Below are 23,432 nucleotides of genomic sequence, written 5' to 3' on the forward strand. Positions count from 1 at the left end.
TAAAATCTAGAGACAAGGGAAATAAAACAAGAAGCAAATACAAATCTTCTTCCTCTAAAGTAAAATGTAGACTGATTAATAATATAATTTTGTTTATTTGTTATGAAACTGCAATTCCTGTGGTCAGTTTTGTTCCTTTTTAAATTCCTAGTTCCATGTTATAGAAACAACAGCTCAAATTTATGATATTGTAGTTACATCCCCTTTCCCAGTGGAGAATCTTGAGCTTGGGTCTCCTGCCTCTTGAACCTAGTTTGCTTTGCTCCAGCCAACTCGTGCTCACTGCTTCCCAAACAACATGCAACCAAAGTCTGACACAAAGCAATGAAAAAATGTGTGACTTGTGACCGTTGAAGGATGCCACATTACACCTGCATGTCCTTGCCTAGTGTGGGCCGAAGACTATTCTTGGTCTTATCTCCTTGGGTAATGCAATGCAAAGCACTAAACATAAATAAAGCTGTATGATTTAAAGCATATCTTTTTTGTTTAATAGGTGTGGCTTTGCACGTAATGAATCATGGAAATCAGTGTGCCAAATCTGCCTTGTGGGACCTATCTGGAAACATGGGAACAAGGATGTGAAGTGATGAATTTAGGTGGCAATGAAAATCCCTTTGAAGGAAAGGATGGTCTGAAAGACAATCAGGTTGCTTGGAAGCACAATGCTGAGGTACAGAAAAGTCCAATTCAAACAGAAAACCAGGAAAGTCAGCACAATGAGAAAATGGTGAACTCTCAGTCATTACCCATCTTTAAGTATTCTTTCAGCCCAGATCAGGAGGTTTCCCAAAGTCCTTGCTTTCAGTTTGACAGGTTGGCTCCTGCCAGGGTCTCCTTGTCTCCGTCTCTTCGGAAAATGAGAAGAAAGATGCTGATGCATCAGCCGTTGCAGGAATTCTGGGAGGCAGGGAGGTCACTCAAAGACATTGTAGATCCGCCACTGTCTGATAGCTCACGGAGTCCAAGTCCTGCTGCTCAGTCCTCAAATGCCCAGATATCATCGTGCAAGGAGACTCTCGGACTGCCGCAACAACCCCAAGACCGTGTGCAAAGTGTCAAAGGCCTTTTAACTGCAAACCAGCAAAACATTGACTGTGTGCTGAGCACCCCTCAGACTGCCATGAGCGTTCCTCTGTGGGTACGACGAAGAGGTGACTGCCAGTTGGCTATGCTGGATGATCTTCAGCAGGTAAAACACACAGTTACTTTTATGTTATAAAACTTTATCTAACTCCATAGATATAGAAGGAACAGTTTTTGGGGATTTTTCTTTCTACACATGCAACAGGACTCTGGTTTCTGTGTCCTACCACTTCTTGTATTTGGGCTTCCACTATTGTTTTCATGACTGCAGGCAAGTGCCTTGAGCAACTTGGTCACCTGGAAGGTATCCCTTTACTGGGATTTGGTTCCCTGGGTGAAATGTATTTAAATGTGAACCTTGGTGTTTTGTCTTGGTGGGCTTTTTGGATGATGTAATTTTGAAGCCCAACCTTGCCCTTGACCTATGGTGCAGTTCCATTTGGCTTGTTGGAGAATGGTCTTTCTAAACTAAATGCTTAAACCAGTTGCAACACCTCATTACCAGTCCACAGCTGAGATTAATTAATGCAGCACAGACAAGAGCTGTGCTGGGATCTTCTCACAGACTTCTGTGGCACAGAAAATTGGTTGTGTGGTCTCTCATGTCCATGCCGTTTTTTTAAAAAAAATGGAATCTGTTTAGCCTAATACCACTTACCAGCTCTTCAAGTGTTCATCCAGCTATCTTTTTAAATGTGACAAGGGATTCTGCCTTCAGCACACTTTCAGGCAGCGAATCTGATCTCTGTGGTTCTGGTATATTTCCTTTAAGCATTCGCTAATCAATGAGATACCTTGGCCCCTTTTTTACAAGAGGGTTTGAGTACAACAGTATAGTTTCCTTGCAGCAATTAAATAGAACATTGGTGAGACCGCACCTGGAAAATTAGATTCAGATCTGGAATCCCAGCCTAGGGATGGGTGTGCTTGCAACAAGGGGAATGTAGTGAAATTTCCCCAGATTGGACAGGTACATGGATTAAGGTTTAGAAGGTTATGGGCCAAATGCTGGCAAAAGAGACTAGCTTGGATGGGGCATCTTGGTCGGCATGGGCCAGTTGGGCCAAAGGGCCTATTTCTGTGCTGTATGACTCTTCTCATGCCTGAGATGGAGAGATTGTCCTGTGAGGAGAGGTTAGACCGGTACTCCCTAGAGTGCAGAAGAATAAGAGGTGGTCTCATTGAAATGTACAAAATGCTTCTGTGGCTAGGCCTTGGCAGGTGGAGGGGAAGTGTTTCAACTCCCTGGGTGCCCTAAATGTTCAATTTGAAAATGTAATTAACAACTGAATGAGAAAACCCAAAAACAAGTATTATGTTTAATTAACAGTTAACTATGTCTGAATGAGATCACTTAATTCAAAGTTGTCAGTTTCCTGAAACTTGCCTCTTTCCCTCAGAGACATCCCTGTCTGGGAATGAATGGAATTACTGAACCTGCAGGAGGTCTCTCCTGCCACAGGTTCAGTGGACAGATTTCCCAGTGTGACTGGTGGGGACACTGCAGGAAGCTCTCTGCTGTTAGGTAGTAGGAATTCTGTCATCAGAGCACTGTCAGAACGTCAAGGGTTGCTTGAATGGCCCTCAGAAGGATTTAGTCTGTTAGAAGTTGTTAGTCTGGCTCCCAGCAAAGGAAGTTGTGCATCGCTGCTATTGATGGTTTTGTCTTGAAGTTTAGGATTGAGACAATAATGGAAGGTTGCTGGGCAGATTCTCACTGCATGGGTTATTCACTAAACCACCTCCTAGTACGCTTTCAAACAAGTTGGCATTGTCCCTCAAACAGAGCTGTCAATTTTGGTTTCCACGGCTCTGTGTTTTCAGACTGCAATATTTACAGTGCCTCTCCTCATCCTCCGGTTTTAATTTCTCGGAAGCCAGGATGCTTTATCTTGGAGCTGGCATTATTTGGTAATCTGTTATTGTGTTGGTTTAATCTGGAAATGAGATCTTGGTTTGTACATCAGAGAGGACCTCCTGTAAAGTACTAAATGAACAATGAAACTTTATCTGTGTATCAGGATAATGTTTAACAAACTGCTGTAAACTATAAACCTAACTGTGCAATGACTTTGGCAGTGGAATCCCAAGTAGATGGGGAAGCTTTTCAGCGCATTTACTTGATGCACAGTTCATGGAAGAGGTCAAATCCTCTTAACAGTTTACAACAGAAATCTGTTAATGTCTCAGAGAAAACTAACTTGGGTATCTGAACAGATCTCAGTATCTTCACCCAATCACCGCCACTGATCCACTAGAGCCGATTCTGTCTGGAGAGGGAAACGAGTTAATATTTCAGACTGACCTGTTATCAGAACCCAGAAGAGTTAGAAAACAAGCACATTTAAGGTGCAGAGAAGGGGGAGGGGTAAAGAGACTAAAAGGGAAAGCTTGTAAGTAGATGGGGATATAAGCTTGAGGATCGGCATCTCATCTTCCAACCCTATTTTTCTCTCTTCAGATGCTGCCCAACCTGCTGAGCATTTTCAGTCATTAATTCAGATTTCTGGCATCTGGAGTTTTTGCCTCTTAGTTCTGTCCATATCCATCTGCTGGTCATGTCACAATGCTAATAATCAAGTTCAGACAACTAATATGGAGAAAATTGACGTCAAATCCCTAATTAAGAATGTTAATTCCATTTCTAAAATCTGGTAAAAGTTCCTGAAGCTGCCAGATTATCATAAAAACCCATCTGGTTCCTGCTGCCTTTTCTGGTCAGCTGATGTGTAGTTGCCGTAACAACATGGCAGAAGTCTAACTGCTCTCTGAAGTGTCTACCAAGTCACAAAGTTGCATGGAAACAGTTATGGATGGGCAATTATTTCCAGCGGCTCTCACATCCTCAGACTGATGTCATTGCACCAATGCTAATGTCACCTTGCCAGCCCTTGTCAATGTGATTAAAATGTGAAGGTATTAATGGCAATGAAAATCAAACATTTGCAGATGCTGGAAATCTGAAATAAAACAGAAAACACTTAGCAGATCAGGCAGCATTTGTGGAAAGAGAAACAGGTCTCCCCTTATTTCTCCCCTTATTGCTTTTTTAGTTGCCTTCTGTTGGTTTTTAAAAGCTTTCCAATCCTCTAGCTTCCCGCTAGTTTTTGCAAGATTGTATGCCCTCTCTTTTGCTTTTATGCTGTCTTTGACTTCCCTCGTCAGCCACGGTTGCCTCATCTTCCCTTTTAGGATGCTTCTTTTTTTGGGATGAACTAATCCTGCGTCTTCCAAGTTACTCCCAGAAACTCCTGCCGTTGCTGCTGTACCGTCATCCCTGCTAGGGTCCCCTTCCAATCAACTTTGGCCAGCTCCTCTCTCATGCCTCTGTAGTTACCTTTACTCAACAGTAAAACTGATACATCCGATTTTAACTTCTCCCTCTCAAACTGTAGGGTGAATACTATCATATTATGATCACTGAAAGGTCATTGAATAGATTATGAGCATCAACCTCTTCTGGTGGTGGTATTCAAGTGCCCCAGGAGGTTGCTCCTGCTTCCATACTGTACGAACAATATATGTACTTCCCAAATAAGTGAGTTTCTGAACTTCAGTCACACACCTAATGAGGGAGGACTGTACTGTCAGTGATGTGGCCTTTTGGATGAGATCATGTCTGCACACACACACTCATTTAATAGACCCATGGGACTATTTAAAGAGAAACAGAATAATTCCCCCCTGTGTACTACCATCGTCCAATATCACTAAAACAAGTCACTTTATCACGTTGGTGCTTGTAGGACTGTGTGCCTTCTAGGTCGTCCTTGTGATGGTACAGGTAGCATTTTAGACCACAATGTTTGTTACACTCCCAGAGGCCATTCTCATTGCTGAACGCAGGGCAACATCAACTTCTATGGTATGCTTATTTGACAGCAGCATTCAACAGGTCAGGCAGCATCTGTGAGAGAGAAACAGGGTTAATGATTAAGGTCAAAGGCCCTTCATCAGCACTGGGGTAAAGAGAAAGCAAATTGGTTTTAAGTTGCAGAGAGAGTGGGAGTCAGACAGTACATGCATCTGTGAGACCTTTTAGTACTATAAGTGCTTATTCCCTGTTTGGTAAAGCATCTTTTATCTCCAGAGTAAGCCTCACTGCCGGAATAATGCAGCAGCGTATCTTTGCAGAACGCTGTTTGTTCTGGTGGTAACTGATATCAGTTGTCCAATTCAGAATCAATCTTTTGAGCAGTTTGTAGACAACTGATAGTGGAGGTATTGATCTGCAGGTAGCAGGTTCGTCAGCATTCCTGCTTGTGCCTGACAGTGCAATTTGGGCATTTTGTTCCTTTACACGTGTGGTGACAGGCTATCCCGTCAGCCACTCCCTTGGAAAGAGCTCCATGCTAATTGGAGTTCTGGGAAGAATTATCCAACACACATCTTTGATGGAACTATGGCAGTTTTCTACAGAGGAGCTTGTGAGATGTGTGCCTGCCGTTGGGCTGCAGTCTTTTCCTTCCTGGTTCCTCTGGAGCAGTTCGTATCAGGGTTGGTGGAACCTGCTGATCTGGATAAGTTGTGCTGCTATTGAGTTTGCTTTGACGGGGCTCTGCTGTTTGCACTTGCCATCCCCACTGAGCCTATTGGTTATGTTCCAGGCTTCCCTGCTGTGCTATCAATACATTTTGACCATTTTGATCCAAACTTCTCACAGTAATAATGTATTCCGAGAGTCTCTCCTTTGCCTCAGTAAGGATGTTGCTAACGTGTGAGGTTGTAACTGTTTGTAAAGAGCTGTTGCATGTTCGATCCCTGCAAGGACTATATTTACCCTAAAACCACGTGGTATTGCATGGGCAGGTTTATCAATGTACCCCGTTAGTAGCTGCATATCCAACCTTGTCAAAATGTTTTCATCCCCTTGCCAACCACCTACCATTGTAAACCTGCTGCTATGATGCAGTTTGGCTTTCCCCAAAGGGACAGTAGCGTCTTCATCATCCTACCAAACATAGGGGGTCTTTGTCCTTAAAGAACATTGTCTTAGAGCAGCTGAATTAACCAAAATGCTGGTGGTGCAAGAGACCCACATTGACCCCACCAAAGAGAAGGTGAGAGGCTACTGCTTCACCACTCAAGTTGTGAGTAAATATCAAGTCCTGGCCACTTTCTTTGAAGTATGTATCAGATATGAGAATCCTAAAACATGCCCTGTGAATACTTGTGACAGAGGGAGTGCAAGGAAGGTTCACTGGATGGATTTCTGTAGGAGAGGCATTGTCCAATGGGGAGAGACAAGCAGACTGTGGAAAGAGATTAGAGAGGCTGGGCTTGTTTTCCCAGGAGTGAAGGAGACGGAGGGGTGACCTGATAGAAGTGTATAAGATTGTGAGAGGCATAGATAGGGTAGATGATCAAAATCTTTTACCCATGGTAGGGGTATCGAAAACGAGGACACAGATTTTAAGGTGAGAGGGAGGAGTTTTAAAGGGAATCTGAGGGGTAAGGTTTTTACACAGAGAGTGGTTGATATCTGGAATGAGCTGCCAGAGGAGGCAGTGGAATTAGATACATTCACTGCATTTAAGAGGTATTTAGACAGGCACTTGTATAGGTAAGGCATAGAAGGATACAGTCCCAATGTGGCCAAATTGGATTGGTGTAGATGGGCAATAAGATCAGCAAGGACGTGATGGGCTGAAGGGCCTGTTTCTGTGCTGTATGACACAATGGTTCTATGCTCTCTGAAGCCTAGAAGAATGAGATGTGATCTCACTGAAACATTCTAACAGGGCTTTCCAAGTGAACAGACTATCTTCAATTCTTCATACACTGATTTCTTCTCCTCCCCCCCCCCCCCCCCCCCCAATATTCTGATCAATGTTGCTGGATTCCTTAGTTGGATTTTGGTGACCATATTTGGCTTGTTACTTCAGAGAAAGACGTTGTCATGTTAGACACCAGGATGAGCCATCCATAGGAAAACACGCTTTTATAAGCCAAGAGATAATCTCTGTAATCCTTTTGTATCTGGGAAGTTATTTAGCAAGAATGAAAAGCCACAATTATTCATCACTTGACTGAGCAGTCACGGGATTGTGCAGGTACTTTCCCAAAATTGGCGACAACAAGTGTAACAATTGGATCAGAAACTCATCCCATGCATGTTGACATGGGAAAGAGGAAAACGTTAATGAGGCAGCAAGTGTTCAGGCATGGAAAATGGCAGTACTTAATCGGTGAGCTACAGTGAATTCCCTTAATTGGCACAGTGGAGTGATTCCCTGAGGCTACTTGTTCCCTTTGTGCCCAGTGCCGGTAAGTTGGAGCTCTCAGACTCCAGAGAAGGTACGAAGCACATCTTATGACTGGGAGCAACCTCAGAAGTTCCCTTTCTGGCTAATGACCCTAAATGGAATGGTTTATTTTGCTTTGCTGATTAACTACGAAACACTCTCAGTGTAATAAAGAGTAGTACTTCATTCCAGTTCCTGTTGCTGAGACAACACTGGTGTTTTTGCATTCATATTTTGGTATTTTTATTAATCTGCTGTGGTTTGTCGGATAACAACCAGGGGACTTCAAAGTTTTACATGAGTTGTAACATGAAATTCAAGAACTGGAAACATTGTGGGTTGATTACCAATATTAGGGATAATTGATAATATTACAACAGAACATACTCTGGTACATTTACAAATTGGCAGAGAGGCCAAATATATTCTGAAGTAAGATTATAGAGCATAGGTGGAACAAGGTGTCTTAATGTGTCTTAATGTAACATGGTTTCTAATTTAATCACATACTTTCTACAACTCTTATTTCTAATTTGAATTCTTGTATTCACAATTATAGTGGAAACTGTAATGTAAACTTGTCGCACTGTAATGATATCGTCCCACCAGTAATAATGCTGTATTTCCTCAACTGGCAGAACCAGTTTGACATGTTCACATGGGCTGTTTTCATTATTAGTATGAACATTTCAAATTTTAATCCAAAAAGTTGATGGGAAATGCAGTAGATGTGATCAATACTGCTCATTGATCTCCCATGTGGTCATGTAGTAAACTGGAGAATGTGCTCTCCCTGATGCTGCCTTTATGTTCCCAGTTTCCTCTTTGCCCCAGTTCCCCTGTCCCTTTTTGTTGCTCGTCTCTCCTTAATCTTATTCTACACACTTCTTTCTTTCCTATAGAGTCATAGAGCAATACAGCATGGATACAGGCCCTTCAGCCCAACCAGTCCATGCCAGCCACAGTGCCCACCCAGCTAGTCACAATTTCCTGCGTTCGGCCCATATCCCTCCAGGCCCCGCCCCTCCATGTACCTATCCAAGTGCTTCTTAAATGATACTATTGTACCTGCCTCACCCACTTCCTCTGGCAGCTCGTTCCATATACTCACCACCCTCTGCATGGAAAAAATTGCCCCTCAGGTCCCTTTTAAATCTTTCCCCTCTCACCCTAAACCTATGCCCCCCTAGTTTTGGACTCCCTACCCTGGGGAAAAGACCTTATCTATGCCTCTCATAATTTTAAACACCTCTATAAGGTCGTCCCTCATTCTCCTACGTTCCAAGGAATAAAGACCTAGCATCTCCCTTTAACTCAGGCCCTCTAGTCCTGGCAACATCCTTGAATCTTTTCTGCTCTCCTTCCAGTTTAACCACGTATTTCCTACAGCAGGGTGACCAAAACTGTACACAGTGCTCCAAGTGCGGCCTCACCAACAACTTGTACAACAGCAATGTAATGTCCCAACTCCTGTACTCAATGCCCTGACTGATGAAGGCCAGCGTGCTAAATGTCTTTTTCACCACCCTGTCTACCTGCGACACTGCTTTCAGCGAACTTGTACTCTTAGGTCCCTCTGTTCCATTACAATCCCTAGTGTCCTACCGTTCCTGGAGTATGGATGGAAGTCCGCTGGAAAATGGGGTCCTGGTATCCCAAACCCTTTCCATCTCTTCCCACAACCACTTGTATTGTCCCCCATTCACCCAATGTGTTTGAGCTACCCACTCAACCCATACCCTTCCACTCCTCTTGCCCTACTGACACTTAACCCCACCTAACCTCTCCTTTCCAGTCAATCAACTAAGTGTCAGGCTAGCGGTCCCCTCATCTTCAACCAATTTTCAGTCTCTTTCTTCATTTCAGTTTTTCCCAAAGAGACGTGATTTACTTCCACCACTTTCAAAGAACTAAATATAAGAAATAGAATCTGCCCGTTGTGCCTACTCCACCATTCAATAAGATCCTGGCTGTGTATTGTGAAGGGTCATGGCTGTCACGTGACACCATTGATCATCTGGGTCAAAAGCCATATCACTGTCGATCAAGGTCTGGCTCCACCCACCCATTAGTGCACACCCTTGACCATTGGTCCCTGTAAACATCTTTGTACCTGGTCCTGAAGTGTTGGCTTGTTTGAGTTACCTGGGCTGGACCACCCAGCCCTCCAGCACTATAAAGAACACCACATGTGCATGGTTCACTCTCTTTTGATTGCTCCAGGAATCGTGAAACAACGCTGAAGAGACCATTGGTAAGAGTGTGCACTTCCACGGGGTTAGGAGCGTCCTAAGTAGATTCCCAGTAGCGGAGAGCCGATGCTTGCACTGAGTCGAGGGGTCAGGCATCGTATTGTTTCTTCCTTGATCATTTGTAACCAGTTTGTTGTGTGTGTGTGTGCGCATCTCACCCTTGTTGCGATTTCCCCCACGTTTGTGATCCCCCATGTGCGTCTGTTCCCGTTCATCCTGTCCTGCGTTTGTCTTTGTGAATAAATCACTTTTAACCCCAAAGACTGTGTCCAGAGTCCTTGCCCTTTGAGACCTCACGAGCTTGTCTTACAACAGGCTGATCGTTTACCTCACACTACTTTCCTGCACCAGGCCCATTGCCGTTGATTCCCCTCCATATCTAGAAATCTATTGATCTCTGCCTTCAATATACTCAGCAACCAAGTCTCCACAGCTCTATGTGCTCAGACAGAGCAGTTCAAATATACTTTGTCATCATCACATTTGGCAAAAACATCAACCCTGCTCTGAACTTTTGAGAGAGACCAAAGATCAAAGTATTTTGTGAGAACTGTCCAGATTGCACCATCACAGTGCCGAGTTTACATTAGCATTTCCAATCAAAATGTGTACAATGTAATTTATAAACTGTGACATAAACATGCAAACAGTGAGTGAAAATCCAGAAAATTGCAGATGCTGGAAATCTGAAATAAAAGCAAAAAAAAAACCACTGGAAACACTCAGCAGGTCAGGCAGCATCTGTGGGATGAGAAACAGTTAGTGTTTCAGGCCCAGGACCTTTCATCAGAACTGAGAAAGAAACAAGTTGGTCTAAGTAGCAGTGAAGATGGGAGAGGGGGGCAGTGGGTGGGACTAAGCAATCTGATTTTACCTGCCCCCTGACTGCCACATTATTTCACCCAAATAGAGTAATTCCCTTTTGTTTCACCTATTTTTTTCATTTCCCCCCCCACCCTCCCACCTTCTGTTACCCAGGCTAACTTGTTTATCTCTATCCCAGACCTGCTTCTCTTTCCACAGATGCTGCCTGGCCAACTGAGTACAGGATTTCTGGCATTTTCTGTTTTTATTTATGCAAACAATAAATCAAATAGTGCAGACAGCTAGTGCACTGACAGTTCTCCCTCCACAACTAAATCAGATCATTTGTTCATTTAAATTGAATGCTACAGCTTCTACATCACCTCAGTTACACTTCAGAAGTGCTGTGCAATGCTTTGGGAGTTGTGGAAGACGACCTCTTTTGAGGGAGATCTGCCAGTGAACCAGTGAGGATCCAATAGAGAAACGAGAGACTGCAGATGCTGGAATTTGGAGCCACAGACAATCTGCTTGGAGGAACTCAGCGTGTCGAACCGCATCTGTGGAACGGCCCTGATGTAGGGTTTCAACCTAAAATGCCTTTCCTTCCCTCCCACAGATGCTGCTCGACCCGCTGAGTTCCTCCAGCAGATTGTTTGTGAGTGAGGATCCAATGATCGAGTCATGCTGTCTGCCTCCGAGGCAGGGCTGTGGAGAGCAATAGGGTCATTCAGAGCCGAGGAGTGAGGAAGAGACATCATCCTGTTTATTGCAACTAAAATTGCTGAGGAATGCTCAGTGGGAAATATTAACTGGAGAATATGGATAGGTCTGATAAACAGTACAAGGCTCAGTGAAGAAATCCGATTACTATGGTCATCTCCACATGGGAATCTGTTTGTAATTTATCTTCTCTGTAGTCTTCAAATGATGTAAAATATTTTAGACAAACTAATTGGAGTTGAATGTGTAATTATTTATCATGGCTTTCCTTCAGAAGATTGCCTGGTTAGAAAACTTTCCCAACTATTTCCTGCATCTCAGGATTCTTTCTCTCCTCTTTCCTCAGACAACCCAGGACTCAAAGCCTGAAAGGTATGGAACATCACAGCGGTTGAACCAATTCTGGCTTCTGTCCGTGCAGGTGAAATGGAGGATAACTGATAATCAGGAGCAATTTACAAATTGGGTCTATAGTCAAAGAAACAATATTAAACAAGATCATGAGGTGATATGACAAAGATGTTCAGTGTGATTAAAGGTTCTGATAGGGTACTATTATAGATATGGGGTAAATGCAGGAATTCATAGGTCCCAATGAAAGGGCCACAGATATAAGCTTAATGGAATTGGATTTAAAGCAGAGGGTGAGGGATGCAAGTGTCGAGTTGATGGCTGAGGCAGAAAGTATGTTAACATTTAGGGTTGAGTGGGTGAAGGAAGAAGTTAAAGGGATATGGGAAGTGGGTGGGTAAATGGGATCAGGACATACTGCTCACATGGAAGTTTAACAAACTTTCCAGTAGAGATGGAAGGGATTGGGGTGGGAATTCCAGAACATGGAGACTGGTTGCCAAAGGCAAGGCTGCCTGCAGAGGGCGATTTAAAATTGAGGTCAAGCAAGGTGGCAGAACGGAAGAAACACAGAGATCCTCACTGGGTTTCTGGAGATCTCTCCAGTCCTTTGAGCTGTACCTTAAAGCCTACCTATTGACTTGGCCTTTGACCACTTCTCCTTATTCTGACTGTGTAGCATGTTGGGATATTTACTATGGTGGAGCAGCCAAGTAGTACCACTGGCTAGAAGCTCATTAGCACCTGCGGTGGCACTTTAGTCAGTCACTGTGGCCTACCATTGACTATTTTGGTCACGGATCTCTGCTTTCAAATTCAGCAGCACCCAAGGGCCCCGTGACTTGTACTGCTGAATGGGCCTTGCACACCAAAAGTCCTTTCCTTTGCTTGCTGAGCTAAGTCAGAGCGCACAAAGGGGAAGGGTGAGTCCAAAGCTGGGGCCTGGTTCTGGAGGGTTGCAGGGGAGAGAGGCTCCACTCGGGAGAAGGGTCCTGAATGATGAATGATGAGTCAGAAACTTTGGGGAAAAGCCGTGGGGGGGTTGGGAGGGGAAATGGTGGGTCAGTGAGAAGACGTTGATGGCTAGCATGCATCAGAATGGGTTTTTCAAGGAACTCCGGAATGTGAGTAAGGCTTCCAGAATCCTTTTGACAATCTCCTTGGATAATGAACACCATCCTTTCAAAGCATGTTCAGCAAAATCTCACCCCTCATTTATGAACATTTATGAATGTACCCAAATTCTACTTCAAACAAAATATTAGAGGGACCTCCTCACAAAGGCAGGTTTCAGTTTATGTACACTATGTCAGCAAAGACTTATGTACTGAAAAAGGAATATACTCTCATTTCCACTACAATTCAGTCAGGGGATCAACAGTGGTTCAATGAGGGGAACAGCCATACATAAGAATGAGATGCTAGTCTGGTGAAGCTGCAGCATAGGACTTCATATGTGCCGAATAGCAGGAAAAGACAGAAGCAAGTGACCTCAGAACTAATGGGTTAGACCAAAGCTCTGCAGACCTGCCATCTCTAGTCACGAGTGGTGAAGGACAATTGAACAGCTAATGGGAGGAGGAGAGTCCAAGAACGTCCCTGTCCTCGGCAATGGTGGATCCCAGCCTGAGTGCTAAAGACAAGGCTGAAGCATTCACGACCACACTCAGCCAATAGTGTTGAGTTGATGATCCATCTCAGCTTCCTCCTGACAGCTCCAGCATCTCAGAAGCCGGTCTTCATCCAATTCTGTTCATTCTGCGTGGTGTCAAGAGATGGGTAAAGCATTGGATCCAACAAAGGTGGTAGGATCAGTGACTATCCCAGCAGTAGTGCTGAAGACCCTTGCTCCGGAAATATTTGCGCCTATAGCCAAGCTGATCCAGTACCGTTACAAGACCAGGATCTACCTGACGGAGTAGATGATTGCCCAGGAGCATCCTGTTCACAGTGAGCAGGACAAATCCAAACTGACTAATTATTATCTGATCAGTCTGCCCTTAATCATTTGCACGTTAGAAGGTGTCATTGATACTCCTTTCAAACGTGGACCAAAGAGGTGAATTCCTGAGGTGAGGTGAAAGTGACTGCCCCCTGACATCAAGGCAGTATTTGACCAAGTGTGGTAAAACTGAAGTCAATGGGCATTAAGGGGAAAATGTGGCAATGGTTGGAGTTGTACCTTGCACAAAGGAAGACCGTTGTGGTCACTACAGGAGTCCCTCGGGGCAATGTCCTAGAACCCAATCATCTTCGGCTGCTCCATGCTTCCGTCAAAGGTCAGAAGTGGAGATGGTGGCTGACAGTTGCATGACCTTCAATTCCATCTGCAGCTCCTCATCAAATGAAGCAGCCCAAGCCTGCCTGCAGCAAGACCTACACAATATTCAGGCACGACTTTAGAAGCAGAAGTAATATCTGTGCCAGACAGTGACCATGTCCAACAAGGGAGGGTTCAGTCATCTATCATTGTTGTTCAATGTTATTACCATCACCACAGTTAATTATCTGAGAGGGGTGGTAATCAGAGTCACCATTGGCCAGTGAGTCAACTGAACCAATCACATAAATACCACGGCTACAATAGCAGGTCAGAGACTGGTGTCCTGTGGTGAGTGACTCACCTCCTAACATCCCAAAGTCCTTCCACCATTTACTGGGTATAAGTCAGTAGTGTGATGGCATACTCGCCACATGCATGAATGACTGCAGCTCCAGCAACCCTCAAGAAGGGTGATGCCATCCAGGACAAAGCAAAACGTTTGATTATCACCCCCGCTCACCACCCTAAGCATTCATTCCCTCCACCTCTGGCAACCGGTGCCGACGGTGTGTACGGTCCATAAAATGTGCTGCAGTTACACACTCAGGGTCCTCTGAACAAAAAACAAATTGCTGGAGGAACTCAGCGGGTTGAGTAGCACCTGTGGAGGGAAATGGACAGTCGGTCTTTTGGGTTGAAGACCCTTCATCTGGATTTGAATAACCCATTTCCCAATACTCTCCACTTTCTGGGATTAAGGCAGCTCTAACACAGTCCTGATGAAGGGTCTCGGCCCGAAGAGTCAACTGTTTATTTCCCTCCATGGATGCTGCCTGACCTGCTGAGTTCCTCCAGCACTTTTTGTGTATTGCTCCAGATTCCAGCATCTGCAGAATTTCCTGTGTCTAACGTTCGAGAAGTTTCTGCCATCACTGGGGCTGCAGTGTGTACCATCTGTAAAATCCGCTGAAACTACTTCAAGCCCTTCCAAAACCTGTGACCTCTACCAGCCAAAAAGGCAGGACGTAAGGTGTTTGGGAACACCACCACTCGCAGATACCCCTATGAGTTACTCGCCACCCTTATTTAGAAAGGTTTTGCTATTTTTCATCATAGCTGGGTGTAAATCCTGGAACTCCCTCCTTAGTGGCACTCTTGGTGGACCTTCAGAAGAAGGACTACAGTGATTTAAGAAGGTGGCTCACCACCACAAAGGGTAATTAGCAATGGCCTAGTTGCCAGCGATGCCCAAATAGCAAAAATTAATAAATAAAATAAGATTATTACTGGACAAGCATTAGAAGGGCTAATCTTCATCGTCTGAGGAGATTGCCAAAAGGAACCCAGAAATCTTAGTCACATTGTTGAGACCCTGATTATGTGAGTGAAGTATTTAAGTTGTTGGAAGTGATATTATAACAGAAGTTGGGCAATTTCTCAATGGCAAACTGACATAATAGTAAAATATTCCAAACCATTATTCTTTAACAAATCTGCTTTGTCATTTGTAAAGGCAGAGGTGGTGGGGGCTTGGTGGTCTCCAAAAGCAGTGACAGAAACTTGCACCTTTACACAAGAAAAGTAATGCAAGGTGCCCTTCAGGAGCTGTTCAAGAACAGCTTCTTCCCTTCAACCATTTGGTTCTTGAACCAATTGGCAAAACCCTAATTATTACAGTTAGCAACACTAGACCACCTTGATCACTTTGCACTAAAATGGACTTTTTTGTTCTAATTGTGTTCTTTCTTATAAAAAAAATTGTGTATAATTTATGTTTAATTTGTATTTTTATTGTGAATGTTGTGTATCTGATGCTATGTGTCTGTGATGCTGCTGCAAGTAAGTTTTCCACTGCACCCGTGCACACATGGATTTGTGCAGATGACAGTAAACTTGACTTTGACTTTGAGCTTCTTCCAATGAAATAGTGAGGCTGGAGGAGTTGGTAGTAACCAAGAGGTTGATACAGTAGGTGGGTTATTTGGAGAATTATTGAGGGGACAGGTGAAGAGGTTTAAGGAGGAATTCCACAAGATGGGCAGAGACAACTTAAGGCATGGTGTCCAATAACACAAATGGAAAATGCAGAACGAGAAGATCAGGGATTAGAAATTAATTTACACAACTGTGCTGTGCCTTTGAAAATTGGCTTAACCCAGTGTAGAGCAAATTTGCCCAGACTTTTGTTGTCTTAGCACCTGTCAGGATATTTGTCACCTCCCTTATCATCAGGACTTTCGTTCTCCCTGGCGTAAAACTCCCCTGACTGATGTCAGCAGTAGTGCAACAACGAATGTTCATCCGCGGTGAGATATTCAACCTCACAGGTCTGAAATGTGACCTTTCTTATTTCAGCACACAACAGCCAGCATTTATTAGCCATGTCTGCCCTGTTACTTAAAGGGCCTTTGTTATCTTTATTATCCGTGGCTTCCCAGACCTGAAATACAGCCTCAAAGGTTTGCTGGACAACTCTGCCCCTTTCAACTTCACAGCCTCGGGGTCATTCCAAGCTGCTGCTGATCTCTGCCACATTTTGCTCACTGTTTGCTGCATCCTGCTGAGTTAGAGAGGTCACCCCTGCTCCATACTTGAGAGAAGACCTTATTTATTTTTCTTTCTGCCCAACAGGCAGAGCAGGTATGGGCACTTTCCTGCATTGTAGGCTTCCCCACAGCGCAGGCATTCAGTGAGTGCACTCATCTTTACTGAGACCTCTGTGGCAACCTCCTGCCAGGGGGACCTGTCAGTATCCCTGGAGGTCCCCATGGGCTGCGACACAAAAGACCATGCCTCCTGCAGGCTGTCTTCTATCCCCATCTCTTCTGTCTGCATCCCCATCTCTGGGAGTACTTCCTGACCCTTCACCACTGCAGCAGCCATTTGTTCAGTAGCACCCTCTCCTGTGGCCGGAAGAGTGTTGTTTCTATTGTTTTATGCCCCTTTTATTGCTGGCTGCATAGATCGCACCTGCTGGGCTAAAGGCCAACAATTGTGAGAATTTGTCAAATCTCTAACTGTTTCATTGAAGCAGAGCGATGGCTAGCCTTGAAAATGTCAGGAGGAGGGTTGTGGGGCTGAAGAGATTGCAGGAAGCACAAGGGGTGAGGCTACAGAGGGGCTTGAGTTCAGGGATGAGACTGTAAAATTAGAGTCTGTGGAGAGGCAAGGATCCAGTGTTGGTCAGCGAGGACCTGTCTGAGGGCTAAATATGATACAAGAAGCTGAATTTTGAAGGAAGTACATTGTGTCCTGCTCTGAATTTTCTACACGTGGAAATATTCAATGACTACTTTGTCCATATCAGTAGAAATCATGAAGCCAATTCTCCTTCAGAATGTTGGATATAATGACACAGGAAAATTGGGATTGAAAGGTTAGAGATTGGTTTATCTTTTAGCAAATGTAATATCTTTAACAGCATGTGTTAATCCAGTGTTATTCTTGTGCAGTTCTGCCACTGTTGAGATAAAGCCCATTGGGAAATCCACCCAGTTGTGTTTGCTTTTGTCCATTGCAGGTACTGGTCCAGTCGTCGAGGCAGCTCGGTGGTTGTTAGTTTACCTGAACTTGAGCTATTTCCAGGGGATTTATTAATCTCTAATGACGCAGACCATCTTTATCGTACAGCATCAACACCCACTCTCAGTATAGGTGAGCTCACTGCCCTATGTGGAAACCATTGACCTGTATATACTCGCATTTCCGGGATCTTTTACTGTTGAGTTGTGTCATGTTTCAGAAACCTGGTAGTTGGGATATTCTGTGCATGAGCATTTTGTAATATTTAAAACGCAGATGAACAATCAGAGGAGGTTTCAAAATTCTAATGCCATCTTCCTCTGTAACTGTGACACTTTACTCTGTACTGTTACTGTCTTTACCTGTACTACATCAATGCACTCTGTACTAACTCAACGTAACTGCACTGTGTAATGAATTGACCTGTACGATCAGTTTCTAAGACAAGCTTTTCACTGTACCTCGGTACAAGTGGCAATAAAAAACCAATACCAATTTTCTCTTGCAGAATCAAAGAAGTTGAAATGGCCCTTCACAAAACGAGGAATGGTAATGATTTGTTACGTCTTAATATTTAACATTCTAGCACTCACTCAGATTTTGTAGGTAAAATTTGGTGCACATTCTAGTACAGAATACGGTACAGATTGGTGGAACAGAATATGGTATGGATTGTGGTAAGAACTATGGTACAAACTGTGGTACTGATTGAACAAACATTGCACGTGCACTGAATGGTTTGTGTCAAACATTCCCAGAGAACAGAAAAAGTACACCACCTTGCTCATGAGCTTTGGGCAGGGTCTGCTCCAATGATTGTGCAGTTATAGCAGGTGAAAACTTGTTTAATCTAATCTGAATTTCATGCCTCGCCTCTGATGTTATTGGTGTCTACTCACTCGTCAGCAGCCAGGTACTGTGGGTGGAAGTTTCTTTCTTGCAATAAATACTGATATATAATTAGCAAGTATTCTCCTGTCGGTACCAATTAACATTGCTGGTTGTTAACTTATCTGACCTTCCATCAATGCTCTTCCATGGACTCTGTCCGCATCACTGTCCTTAGTTGATTGAGATCATGGTCCCAACACCCGGGGTTCCTCAGACCTCTTCATGTGCCCAAAGATGGGTACTCCTAAACCTCTAGGCCTTTAGTAATTGGATGAAGTGTTTAGTTATTCATTTTCAGCCCAATTTACCTCTTCTCCCAAACAGTGGCTCCAGCCACCCCAACAACTCGCCTGAGTAGCCATAGCATGTGGGCAGCTTTGACTGTCAGTGGAAGCAGGCTGCCCAGCTGTATGGGGAAGAATCTCCTCAACTGACAGCCCTTGAGACATGATGGGAGCAGGGATCAATGCCCAGTTGATGTCACCAGGAGCTCTGAGTCGTTTCGTTACCTCTCCGACTCGGGCTGAAGGTCAACTCACTGCCCCAAGTAGAATCCGCCTAGCCCCGGTTGGATAGGGATTGTCCCTGTGATTTCCTTGGCTGCTCGTGACCTAGACCCTGTTGCACCATGGATGGGGAGGGTGGTTGATGTTGGATGGTTGTTGGGGAAGTTGTGATTCATGCAATGATGGAAGGCATCATTTGACTATGATCACATCACATTTACTCTCCAATAACCTGGTTTCCAATGACCTGTTTGTGGATTGCCAGGACCAAGATTCTCCAAGCCTTATCGCAGTCTTGGTCCAAACATAGACCAAAGAACTGAATTCCAGAGGTGAAGTGAGAGTGACTGCACTTTACATTAAGTTCTGCATCAAAAAGACCTGGTAGAACTGAAGTCAATGAGCATCAAGGGGAAAACACTTAATTGATTGGAATGGAACCATATACAAAAGGTATTGTGTTGTTGGAAGTCTGTCATCCCAATCCTAGGACACCACCGGAGTTCCTCAAGGCATTGTCCTAGGCTAAACCATTTTCAGCTGTTTTATCAATGTCCCTTAGTCATGGAGTCAACCAGCACGGAAATGGGCCCTTTGGCTCAACACATCCATGCCGACCAAGATTCCCATCTAAGCTAGTCCCATTTGCCCACATTTGGCCCATATCCCTTCTTCCATCATAAGGTTAGAAGTGGGGATGTTCATTGATGATTGCACGATGTTCAATGACATTTACAGCTCCTCTGCAAATGAAGCAGCCCACATCTGCATGCAGCAACACCTTAACAACATTCAGGCATGGGCTGAAAAATGACATGTTACATTCATGCCACAAAAGTACCAGGCAATGAGTGACTCTAACAAGAGAAAGTCAAATCAATCTACTTTTCAACAACATTACCACTGCTGAGAACCCCAAGATCAACTTCCTGGAGGTTACCGTTAACCAGAAACTTAACTGGACCCACCACATAAATAACGTGGCTACAAGAGCAGGTCAGAGTCTGGGTACCTTGTGGTGTCGGACTCGCTTCCCGACACCCCAGAACCTTTCACCATCTACAAGGCACAAGTCAGGAGTGTAATGGATGACTCTCCACCTGCCTGAATGAGTGTAGCTCCAACAACTCTTGAGAAGCTCAACATCATTCAAGATACTGCAGTCTAATTGATTGGCACCATCTACCCACTGTGTGTACCCTCTACAAAATGCACTGCATTTACTCATCTGGGCTACTACAACAGCACTTCCAAAATCCGTGAGCACTTCCAAAATCCATGACCATTCCCACCATGAAGGACAAGGGCATAAGTTGCATGGGAACACCACCACCGACAGGCTGCCCTCCAAGTCATACACCATCCTGACGTGGTAGTGTAGCGGCTAGTGTAACGCTTTACAGCGCCAGCGACCCGGGTCCAAAACCGGCTACTGTCTGTAAGGAGTTTGTACATTTTCCCTGTGTCTGCGTGGGTTTCCTCCGGGTGCTCTGGTTTCCTCCCACATTCCAAAGGCATATGGGTTAGGAAGCTGTGGGCATGCTATGTTGGCGCCGGAAGCGTGGCAACACTTGCGGGCTGCCCCCACAACACTCGACGCAAAAAGATGTATTTCATTGTGTGTTTCGATGGATATGTGAATAATAAAGATATTTTATCTTATCTTGGTCCTTCATCATCTAATTCCAAAAGCTTTCTACCCATGGCACTGTGGGAGGACCTTCACCAGATGGACTGCAGCGGTTCAAAAAAGCAGCTCACTTTCACCTTATTGAGGCCTATTAGGGATGGGCAATAACTGCTGACCATGCTTGTTTTGCCCAGATCCCCCCAAAATAAAGAAAAGGCATCTCAGTCCATTCATGTTTAGTCCTTCCCTTGAAAGCCAACATCATCAGAGTCATTTACCATCACGTTAATGAATGTGTGATGTAAAACCCTGGACTGACTATCCTGAGCACAGTCTAGCTGGGACTCCAGCCTCAAACCAAAGTGTACTCTGATAGGCAAGGGGGTGAAAGGTGACCATGGGTAGATGGGAATGCGGAGTTAAAGTTACAATCCAGCCAATCTAACCCGTTACTCAGCTAGTGTGAAACCACTGTGAGGAATTTCAGTTGATGAAGGGCATACACCACATCCTTCCTCAGCCCAAAGATTTATTTTAGGGAAGGCTATGCAGACTTTGGGATATCTGCCAGCAGCAATGCACATCTGAAGCTTATTGACCAACTGGGGACAATTTTAATGGCCAATAAATAATGCCCAGTGTGCACAGGTTCTGACAGTGGGAGTGCGGGAGGGTTGGGGGAGGAGAGAGTCCCTCCCTCTGCTGACTTTAGAAGGGGTTTCCCCAAAATTGAATCTTTCCTTGTGACCTTCAGCCGGAGACCTGTGCAGTGTTAATGTGCAGTACAGGGACTTTCCCCATGCTAATTTCATTTTATGTTCTTGATTCCAGAGTAAAGTGAAGCAAAAGCCAATATCTGATCTAGAAAACCTTCTGGCAACATTGGAGATCACAGACCGTGTGGATCATGGCTTACAACAGTTCAAGGTAATTTCTTCAATTGTTTCACTTCACTGCCCAGACATTTCTCGTGTGGTCACCCACCCTGAGGATGGAATGATTGGCAGTTCATCTCTCTCTTACATCCACCCTCAGTGCTCTGAAGGAGTTCTGCTGACATCGGGTATTTGTGGGTCTCGATCTTCACTGCTCACTGTGCTATGGTGAGCTCCCCACAGTGAACCTTTACGTGGTTAGGTCTGGACCATGCAGCCCTCGAGCCTGCTTCCCTAGTGAGCTTGATCAAACCAATCTCTAGTGGAGCCCCACTTACCTACCTACGCACCTTGACCGAGGAACCTGGACACATGGCACAGCGTTTTTGGCAGTGCCACGTGAACAGACTACGGCCTTTAGTCACATTGCTCCAGAGCTTCGACTGTTGTCAATGGTGCTTGTGCCGGTGATGTCTCCAGTGTGTTAGTCGGGCACCCGACGAAGTGAAGCTCCGTTAGGTCAATGTTTCAGGGGCTCAGAGGTGCATCTGCCAAGTTAATGCAGCTTACAGGGAACTCTGAGCTGTCCCCAACCAGACCCGTGTAGGCCCCTTTAATGTACCCACTTCCTTTAGAACTCGCCCCCAACCTTTGACTGTTTCAAACCTCAACCTACCCCCCTCTTGATCAAATCCTTTGGCCAGCAGGACCCCTTGATTTACCCTTCCGACCCCTAGGCCCTGATCCAACAATCCCAAGGACCAGATCCACGAGCCCTCTCGACTCTCCAGGCTGCAATCCACAAGGATGCATGTGACCATATGGATACGGATCGGGATCAGGAGTAGGCCACCCAGCTGCTTGAGAAGGCTCCACCATTCAGGAAGATATCACCAGACTAGAACTTCAATTTCACCTCCACCCCTCTAACCTTTCAACTCCTTGCCTATCAGGAGTCTATCTTCCTCTGACCAAAGACTCTGCTTCTATCATCCTATGAGGAAGAGACTTCCAAATACTACATAAAACATAGAACACTATAACACTACTCATGACACTCTGAGAGAAAAGTTTTACCTGACTCCTGTCTTAAATTGGCAACCTCTACTTTTAAACAGTGGTCCCTAATTCTGGGTTCTCCCACAAGAGGAATCATCCTCTCCACGTCCACCCTGTGGAAACCCCTCTGGATCTGACATTTTTAATCAAATCTTCTAAACTCCAACAGATACAAACCCAGACTGTCCAAACTTTCCTCACAAGACAATCCACCCTTTTCAGGTATCAGTCTAATAAACCTTCTCTGAACTGCTTCCAAAGTACTTGTATCCTTCTTTAAATATTATACTGTATTGATACTGTGGCTGATGTAGTTTCATCACTACCCTATATAACTAAAGTATAACTTTCCTATTTTTGTATTCAATTCCCCTAGCAATGCACAGTAACATTCTGTTAACTTTCCTAACATTGTCCCATGTCTGCATACCAATCTTTTGTGTGTTATGATCTCGGATACTCGGCTCCCTTTGCATCTCAGATTCTGCAATCTTTTGCCATTCAACTAACATGCATTTTTCTTAATTGTCCTGCCAAAATGGACAATTTCATATTTTCCCTCATTATACTCCATTTTCCAGATCTTTGCCCACTCACTTAACCTGTCTATATCCCTCGTTATGTCCTCTTTGCAACTTGCTTCTCTGCCTATCTTTGTGTTGTCAGAAAATTTAGCAGTTGCTTTATCCAGGTCATTTATGTAAACTGTAAAAGTCTAGGCCCTGTGGAATACCATACATCTTGCCAGCCAGAAAAGGAGAACCATTTATGCTTACTCCCTGTTTCCTGGTAGCCAGCCAATCTTCCAAGCACACCAGTGTTACCTCTGCAGCTTTATAGTTTACAATTTTTGTCATATTTCTTTACATTTTGCAATAGCCTTTGATGTGGCTCCTTATCAAATGTCAATGTTTTGGGTCGTAACCCTGTATCAGGAACACTGTATCTTCAGTGAAAAGCTCTTGTTTGGTATTCCATCCAGACAGATCATGCCACACATAATTACATGGAGGTAGTAAAAAAAAACATGGAATGCAGAATATAGTGTTACAGTTAGAGAGAACGTGCAGCGCAGGCAGACAAAATGCAAGGGCCATGACCGAGTAGATTGGGGGATCAAGATTTCAAGAGTTTATCCTTTAGCATATAGAACGTAGAACACTACAGCATAGTACAGGCCATTCAGCCCACAATGTTGTGCCAACATTTTACCCTGCTCTAAGAT

At 44.4% G+C, this 23,432-nt stretch overlaps 1 protein-coding gene across 6 annotated transcripts in view; it reads left to right on the forward strand.

Moving 5' to 3' along the window:
• The window catches only part of plekhg7 (pleckstrin homology domain containing, family G (with RhoGef domain) member 7), a 60,782-nt gene that overhangs the window by 13,553 nt on the left and 23,797 nt on the right, over positions 1–23,432 (forward strand). For all 6 annotated transcript variants that reach the window (XM_052033902.1, XM_052033900.1, XM_052033904.1 and 3 more), the window contains 5 exons: positions 497–1,192; positions 11,457–11,482; positions 17,245–17,378; positions 17,755–17,795; positions 21,105–21,200. In XM_052033902.1, the coding sequence (XP_051889862.1) occupies positions 521–1,192; positions 11,457–11,482; positions 17,245–17,378; positions 17,755–17,795; positions 21,105–21,200 (969 nt within the window). In that variant the 5' untranslated portion in view covers positions 497–520. The remainder of the gene's footprint in view (positions 1–496; positions 1,193–11,456; positions 11,483–17,244; positions 17,379–17,754; positions 17,796–21,104; positions 21,201–23,432) is intronic.

This window comes from Pristis pectinata, chromosome 19, assembly GCF_009764475.1.
Source record: "Pristis pectinata isolate sPriPec2 chromosome 19, sPriPec2.1.pri, whole genome shotgun sequence".
Lineage (NCBI taxonomy): Eukaryota > Metazoa > Chordata > Chondrichthyes > Rhinopristiformes > Pristidae > Pristis > Pristis pectinata.